The following is an 8808-nucleotide window of genomic DNA, read 5'->3' as shown; positions in this document are numbered from 1 at the left end:
TTTGCACTTAGGGTCTGAGAGCTAGATTGGGATCTGACTTGTTGAAATCAGAGTGCTCCATTTCACAGACCTCACTGATGCAGAGTCCTAGAGCTTTGGTCCTTGGCTGCTAATCTGTGTTTGGAATGAGAGAGTGCCCCAAACCTTTGTCCTTCTAAACTGTCCAAGTAAACTAACTGTGTCTGAGTAAATTACCTGGGAGATCTGCTTGGACTGTGGGAAAGGAAACCTCCCAAAATTTCCTTAGGGCTACAGCAGCCCGGGTCAGTATTTCTACCTCGTTCCATGAAGAGGGATGGATAATGTGGCTTTGTCAAAAAGCAAGGAATGATGGCTCTGTTGAATTGCATTCTTCTCTGGGCTGCTTGTTTCCTGGCCTTGCAGGTCCACTTGGAAATCCCTGAGCCCTACGGTACTCAGGGAACCACAAAAGAGTCCCTCCTCCCTTTTGAACTGCAGAACCTCAGATCCTCTGTTACCTCTGGAACTCTGTGTCTCTGAATAGGAGAGAGGCAAGAGTTGCCTCAATAACTGTTGGTCCTTATGTCGCGGAGTGATTGCTTCACTGATTACGAGTGTTTTCAGCATAGTGTATTGTCAGAGATCTTAAAGAAATGTAAAGTTGTGTTAGTGAAACTGAGCTCAGATAGTAGTATTGGGAATGTTCTGAGAACAAAGTGGGGCTGAGGTGGTCTGGGTGCTAAAGTGCACAATTGACAGCTCAGAGGTCACAAGTTTGAGGCCATAGAAGAAGTGCTCATGGCATGGCCCTATCAGATTCCCATTACTCTTTTAATTCTGCTAAATACCTTGTCACAAGGAAGAAAGTGAACAGACTAGTCATGCCTAGAGGTTATTCATTAGAAGGAACTGTACAGGGGAAGTTTTTGTCCCTGTCTTTCAGTCCTTTGTCAATCCAAAACATGTATCAATTGAGATTTATACTGAGTTACACACATCTAAGGGGCAGGCCCCAAATAGGCACAAAACTATTTTCCTTTTGGAGAGTGGAGTAAGGAGATAAATGTAGCACATTAAGACAGCTCCTGTTTTCCTCTGAGACCCCAGATTTCAGTTCCTGCTTCAAAACTGGACATTCAGTTTCTTGAAAACGTTAAAAGCCCAGGTCCTAGAATAGGGTGGAATGTAAGTGTTTCCTTCGGGTTTATCAGTTGACTAGCTTGGTTAGCTATGTTCACAGCTTGCTGGCCCTTGACAGTTCCATCCGGAGTTGCCCAAGTCTTCCTGGGCTATTTCCAGGAAGTTTAGGCACCTCACTCGAGGTGGCAGGAACCAGATACCTGAAAAATAGGCTCAGCAGTGCAATGTTGAAGTCCCTTCATGGCTCTAGCCCTCAGTTCCTCATCTAAAAGATAGAGATAAAAGTACTTCCCCATCTCTCAGACACATTGTGTGGGTGAATACTTTAAAGATTGTGAGGTACTCAACCATGAAGATGATAGGAGTCAGATAAGTACCTACACAGTCAGATGGATTGCAGATTGGCTGAGGGGTCGCACTCAGAGGGTGGTGGTGGATGGGTCATATTCGACCTGGGGGGAGGTGGGTAGCGGAGTCCCCCAGGGCTCGGTCCTGGGGCCTGCGCTGTTCAATTTCTTCATCAGCGATCTGGATGATGGGGTGGAAAGTAACCTGTTTAAATTCGCTGATGACACCAAAATCTGGGGGGAGGTGAGCACGCTAGCAGGGAGGGAGAGATTGCAGAGGGATCTGGATAGGTTACAGGGGTGGGCTAACAGGAACAGGATGCGTTTTAACACGGACAAGTGCAGGGTGCTGCACTTGGGCAGTAGGAACCAGCAGCACACTTACACAATGGGGAACTCCTTACTCGAGAGCACGGAGGCAGAAAGGGATCTTGGAGTCATTATTGACTCCAAGATGAACATGGGCCGACAATGCGAGGTCATGGTTGGCAGGGCTAACCGGACCTTGTCGTGCATCCACAGGTGCATCTCGAGTAGAGCCAAGGAGGTGATCCTCCCCCTCTACGCGACGCTGGTCAGGCCACAGCTGGAGTATTGTGTCCAGTTCTGTGCGCCCCATTTCAAGAGGGATGTGGACAACATGGAGAGGGTCCAGAGGAGGGCCACCCGCATGATCCGGGGACAACAGGGCAGACCCTACAGTGAGAGACTGCGGGACCTGAACCTATTCAGCCTCCACAAGAGAAGGCTGAGGGGGGACCTGGTGACCGTCTATAGACTCACTAGGGGGGACCAGAAGGGTTTGGGGGAGATGCTGTTTCCCCTAGCGCCCGCTGGCATAACAAGGAGTAATGGGCACAAGTTGATGGAGAGGAGGTATAGATTGGACATCCGCAAAAACTACTTCACAGTTAGGGCGGCTAGGAGCTGGAACCAACTTCCAAGGGAAGTGGTGCTGGCCCCTACCCTGGGGGTCTTTAAGAAGAGGCTGGATGCCTACCTGGCTGGACTCATTTGAGTCCCGTTTCTTGTTTTGGGGTTTTTGTTGTTTTCCCGCCTGGGCGGGGGGTCGGTCTAGATGATCTACTAGGTCCCTTCCGACCCTTAATCTATGAAACTATGAAACTATGAAGTATTTAAAATGGCTATAGAAAAGATATTCTGTAACTGGAATCCTGAATGTACCTGGAACAGTCTGTGTTTAGATGCAAATGGAGAGTCACCATTTAAGTTAGTAAAAGAGTCCTTTGCACAGCTCAGCTCTGGGGTTAGAATTTACCTCTTAGGACAGGGTAGATAGCAGCCAATATTAATGGAAACATCATTAAAATAATTGAGGCCAGGGCAGAATGTGACCTGAAATTTCTTCCATTGTTGCTTTTCATGTTTCTTGATGGCAAGATTGAATGCAGCATTCAAAGTAAACCAAACAGCCCCTCCTCTCTTCCCTTCTCCCCAGCAAACCCTCCAGGAACTTGATTCAGCAATGAAAAGAATGACTTGTTTATTCATAGTGAGGGGTAAAATACACATATTGTTTCTGGGACAAGACACTCAGACAAAAAACCATGAGACTTAAAATAGTTTGTAAGAAACAAAGCAGTTAAAATGTCTGTATGTATATAGTGTAGCTATATTACTGGTATATTTAGCTCTAAGGGGTATATAAGGATGCTTTTCATATTGTGAGTGGGAATGGGCAGTAGAACTGGATGCCTGAAGATGTACTCTGTTTAAACCCCTTCATCCTTTCTACCAAAGATTTTGAAGAGAGCTTTTTTTTGGCTTAAATTCTTTACAGTTAATAGTTAAATAGTCTTGTTTGTGTCTTTCACTTGCAAGAATCACTGGTGAAAGCCATAAATATTTGATCAGCTAGAGCGTGCAACATATACAGAAAATTAGCTAGCATTGTGGACTCTTAGGGGGTTTGTACATGACACAGGTTTCATTCTCCCTAAACTGAAGCAGTGGGCAGAGCAGTCCCTGAGCTGCGTGGCTAGTGCTTCCCTCTGTGGCAGCCCCTGGTCTAGGTGGCACCCAGCTCAGGTGGTCCTGGGGGGGCAGTGCAGCCATGAGGGGAAGCACTGGGACCCCTTGAAGCTCAGGTAGGCAGGCTCTGAGAGGAAAAAAAGATGATCAGGCTTGCTGCTTTTTCCACCACTTCTGTGGAGCCTGCCTTCCTGGGCTGCATGGGGCCTGGTGCTTCCCTCTGCAGCTGTAGGGTTTAGAAACTAAAACTTCTCAGAGGTGTTTTACTTTGCAGCACCCCAAAGTCATTTGCTGTGGCCCGAAGTCATATAAGGCGCATTATGCCACCGAAAGTGCTACGGCGGCTGGAATTAATGTGCAATATACCGCTGAATGTGCAAACAGCAATGCCATTTATGTGGTGCAAAAGGCATTTAACCTTCTTTAAACCTGCTTTAAAGTGTTATCTACAAATGCCCTTAAAGATAACCTTCTGTATCACTGCGGGTGAAACTCAGGTGGAGGTTTTTAAATAGTTTTCAAAGAGCTGGTGGGCCTGATTCTCAGCTTCCTTGTTTATGTAATCACTTGCAGCTGTCAGAGGAGAACCTACAATGTCAGCTATTTAGTGGCCCCATCCACCCATACAAGTGATAGCATTTTGTTTTCAGTCTGGATTGGTGTACCTGGCTGCACAAGATCCATGTCAGTGGAGATCCTGCCTCTGTGTGCAAGAAGCAGTAGGCTCAGTGTTTGAATGTGGTATCATTTTATGCACTAGCAATGCACAAAGTTCATGTGAGCATCAAGGCTTGAATCGTGCTTACTTTATTCTGCAGGGGGGAAATTTACCCTGCCACAGATGCACAACAGAAGGCACCATGTTCAGACCATGGGTGACAATGAGTGGGGCTCAGTGCCCTGCCTGCCATTGAAAGGGTGTTGTCAGCAGTGATGGGTGCTGAGTTTACATTCATAAAAAATAACCGATCCCCAATGTGTTGCCTGAGTGGTGCTTAGATGTTTCTGTGTAGGGCTGGATTTCAGTGGCAGGGAGGAACAGCTGTGTTAAAAACCATACTCTGGCACTAGGGTGGGATTGATTTCTTCTCCCTTGCCTTTCATTTGTATAGAGCTCCATCACGCAGGTTTTAGGTAGGGAACTCAAATTTAAATCATGTTGACTCCTTCCATGGGAATACATTGAGTAAAGTGAGCAGGATTAGGTCGCAAAGTGGATAGAACCAGGAAGTGCAGACACAGACTTATCTAATGTCTAACTGATGTGTTCTTTCAAACAGATACTAATTTTGTCTTGGGCAATGCCCAGATAGTGGATTGGCCCATTGTGTACAGCAATGATGGATTTTGCAAGCTATCAGGCTATCACAGAGCAGAAGTTATGCAAAAGAGCAGCACCTGCAGGTATTTGAGAGCGGATTTACTTTCTATTAAATAACTTGTAATGTTATGTTGTTACTTGAAGAGGGCAGGGGAGGTTGGGAATCCAATCTGTTTATTCCAGTTTTCTCTTTAATCTCCCTAGGCTGTATCTGTCAGTTATGCTTAGCAGGTGAAACAATACTACAAAATCTGACAAGGGTAATTTTTGGTTAAACCTTTTTTCACACTGTAAACAAATGGTTTTGTTTATTCCTCCAGTATCTTACTTGAATTCTTTGGTTTGTTTTCAGTTTTATGTATGGAGAACTGACAGACAAAGATACAATTGACAAGGTCCGGCAAACATTTGAAAACTACGAGATGAACTCCTTTGAAATCTTGATGTACAAGAAAAACAGTAAGTTGCATCTTTAAAAAAAAAATGTACATGTGACATATGCTTCCAGTTTGTCAGCCTGAGAGATGGCAGTCCTTGCTGTAATATTAAGTGTCAATCCTACACCTTGATCCATAAGAACAGACCCTTGTGTCCTATGAAGCCCCACTGATGTTGTGGGGAGTCTGCCCACATGCATCAGACTGCAAAAGTGAAGACTTCTTGCTTTAAAAGTCTTTAAAAGACTTTAGCACAAATAATCCTCCACTTACTATTTTGCTTTTGAATTCCAACTCAATTCCAAATCAGGTGTTGTACTGAGTGAATATTATTACATGGATTAATATATTATATAGTTGCCAAACTGAAAAAAAAAACAGAAATCATTTTGGGCTGACAGAAAATGAAACATTTTTCAGTTTTTCCTCATTTTGACAGGGTGGTTGGTTGCACCAGTCACTTTAAGAGCAGAGGCTGCCTGAGAAGCAGCTTGCAGGTGGCAAGGAGGGGGAGGACTGATTAGGGGGTCAGCTGGGCTTGAGGTACATAAGCCCTGACTGGTGCTGTGAGAGGAGGTCCTGGCAGCAGGGCTCTTGATAGCTGCTGAGCTGGGGTAAGCAGCACTGAGCCTAGCAACAGACTGGGCCTGGGACTAGGAGCATGTGAGCCCATAGCGTGGAGAAGGACAGCAGAGAGTGGAGGGCCAGGGTGCCCAAAGCTCAGGTAACAAAGAGAGCAGTGCCTGAAAAGGGCAAACTGGTCCTTGGAACAGATGGGACAGTGGCATGAGAGGGCTGGTGGTGAGTAACTCCTGGTGGTTGTGGAAGGTATGGAGGTCTCAACTGGCCCAGCAAGAGCGGCCAGAAGAATAGAGGGCCTGAGCCCATTGAAGGGCAGAGTGTGGGGCCAGAACAGGCCTTGGAAGAGATAGTCCTGGGGTCCCTGGGGAGGACGGAGCCCATGAAACTCCAAAAATTTGTCCATGGATTACCTCGTGATGGTGATACAGTTGTTCCTACATACCAACCCTCTGATGACTTCAGCTCGGTCCCAGAAGTCCACTTTTTTAAAAAAAATGAGTTTTGCAGCTTGCTTGTGGATTGAACAATGCAAGCTCAAGTGAAATAGTAAAGGGAAGCAGCTTGTGGTGAAGGATCACTTTCGTAGACCACCCTGATGCCAGCTGCTTCTCATTTAAATATGAGGGATCCCAACCTAAGCACCTCTGCTGACTGTATTAGAAGATTACCTCTTTACTCGCTGTACAGGTTGCTACCATGTCATTTTCCTAAATGTGTCTCACCAATTTGTCTCAGCCTTGATATTGAGGGGCCATTTCTAAAATCAGGTTTCCTAGCATATTAGGTTCTTTGTCTTCCTGCTGAGCTTGCCAAGTAGTACCAGCTGCATATGGCTATCCAAAAGAAGCAAAGGCATTTCACATGGGCTACTGAACAATAATAAAGTCTCTGCCTGCCAGTGCCAATCCACAGGCCTGCTTTGTCCCTTGTTTTCAGAATATAGCCTGTTCCGGTGAAGTCAAGATACATCTCACTGACCTTGTCATCATTTTGAGAGAAAACATTCCTACCCCAGCTTATTTTCCTTTCTTCTGTCTCTGCTCTTATTTTGTGCATATTATAATGCAGTCTGAGGCACCATTACCTCTGAGACTGCTGTATTGCTTGGGGCTTTCCTGGAGCACAACTTTACTGATCCCTATCATGAGAAGCTGTGTGCACCTGTTGAACAGCATATAGTCTCTCTGATTGCATCTCCCTGACAGTGTCTTCTGTTTCGAGTGTTTACCTGTGTCTTGCAGTTTATTACTATTCCTAGTCTAATTCTACAGGGGCAAATGCAACTGACCTCCATGCCTCCAATGCCAAGTAAATAAGATGTTTTCATGGGATCTAAGGGAGGCCAGAGGAAGAAATCCTCTCAGCTAACCAGGGATTTGGCACAGCATAGCTATGCAGCTGCTACTCTGTCATTGGTAGAGCATATGGGCTGTAGTAGCATAGTTTCATAGTTTTTTAGGGGCTGGAAGGGACCTGGGGCTTCTCTGTGTCCCTCATGCACATTTAAAGCAAAGTACTATAAGAGGGAGCAAGGGCTCCTGTTACTTTAAAAGGAAAAGGGCAGTAGGGCAAGACCTGTAATCTGGTGTAGGCAGCTGAGCAAAGGCCTGCTGCTAGAAAGTAAGCAGCCTGTAGATGACAGGGATAGGAGCTACGAAACTGAGTGTGGTTATCCTGAAGTCAGCTGTCCTGCAATAAACTGTAAAGGGGCAGAACTCCAAGAAGTCAGATAAGTACAGACAGCAGAGCAGCTCAATTGGCTGCAACAGAAGGGAGCAGGGTTATTAGTGGGCAAAGGAGAAACCCCTGTGCCTGGTTTAGATAATCAAGATCTGGTAGAAAGAGAGATAAGTCTAGCTCTAGGACCAGAGAAGGCAGACTGGCCCTAACCTCTTCAGGGAGAGGAGCTCCTGGGGCATGAGGCTGTTGGAGCCAGACCCATAGCCAGCCCAGAGAGCTAGAAGGAGACAGCTAAAAGGAGAGTAGGAGTTGCTGTGGGATAGTGACCCAGAACAGGGTTGAAGTGTTTTAGTTTGAAGCAGTTTGCTTGTGCTTCTGTTTCTGACTAGAGGCTTAGGTGTGTCTACATATGGGCAGTTGCGGGTCACAGGTTGGATGCTTGGGAGGCATTCCCTGTTATACAGGGATGAGGCCAAGATACAGCTGTGCAAGGGTCAGGGACCTGGTGGACTATGCCAAATGGCGGCAACAGCTCTGCATAGGTCAGAATGGAATTGAGGCAACCTGTGAGGCATGGGTCTGGCTATGGGGGGGAAGTGAGGGCCAGGTTTGGTGCCCCTCAGGCACAATTAGGGCCAGGAGGGCATGGGCAGTGCTTACAAAGTGCAGAATATTTTGAAGTAGTAGACTGAGCCTCTGGTGATATAAGTAGGACCAAGGGTCTGGCTAAGGGACTTAAGTGCAACACCACCAGGGTCAACCTGGGGCTCTAGGTCAGCTTCCTAAAGTAATGTAGCAATTGTAGCAAGGTGTGGCAGGAAAAGCAGTGAGGGGGTACCCTTAGGAGCTGGAGTGGGCAGGTTTGAATGGGCCATCAGGGGGAGCCACAGTCACCCTCAAGGGTCTGTCCTGCTATAGGTATGTAGGCGGTGGAGAATGTTAGGCACTCCCCTGTCTTGAGCTCTCTTGCAAGGCTCTAAGAAAAGACATTATGGAATAGAGGGCCCTGAACAAAAAAAGCCCCACAGTTGTGATGTGATGGCCCTGTCACCTACTAGGACTTCTATATTGTAGGACAAGGACCATCCAGGGAGGAGGCAGCATCTGGTCCACAAAAAGTGATTTATAAGCAGTTTTACCATGTGCTTAATTCTTGTGATATTAATTAAAATACATATCTCAGTGATCAGTAACTGGTGCTGCTTGCTCTTTAGATGCCAGTTAAATATGGTTTCTTAATACATTTGAGTATAGTGGAGATGCATGATTACAAGGCTGTGTGTTTTTTCAACTCATTGAAGTGTCACTATATTCATAGAATCATAGAAGTAGGGTCGGAAGGGACCTT

At 46.2% G+C, this 8808-nt stretch overlaps 1 protein-coding gene across 1 annotated transcript in view; it reads left to right on the top strand.

Moving 5' to 3' along the window:
- Nucleotides 1–543: 543 nt before the first annotated feature.
- The window catches only part of KCNH1 (potassium voltage-gated channel subfamily H member 1), a 197676-nt gene continuing 189411 nt past the window's right edge, over nucleotides 544–8808 (top strand). The window contains exons 1-3 of the mRNA XM_019515899.1: nucleotides 544–616; nucleotides 4721–4844; nucleotides 5114–5220. Coding sequence (XP_019371444.1) covers nucleotides 544–616; nucleotides 4721–4844; nucleotides 5114–5220 — 304 coding nt within the window. The remainder of the gene's footprint in view (nucleotides 617–4720; nucleotides 4845–5113; nucleotides 5221–8808) is intronic.

The sequence above is a fragment of the Gavialis gangeticus genome, unplaced genomic scaffold (genome assembly GCF_001723915.1).
Source record: "Gavialis gangeticus isolate Ggan-Ray unplaced genomic scaffold, GavGan_comp1, whole genome shotgun sequence".
Classification (NCBI taxonomy): Eukaryota; Metazoa; Chordata; order Crocodylia; family Gavialidae; genus Gavialis; species Gavialis gangeticus.
The sequence above is the reverse complement of the archived record's forward strand: the minus strand, read 5'-3'. Positions and strand labels throughout refer to the sequence as shown.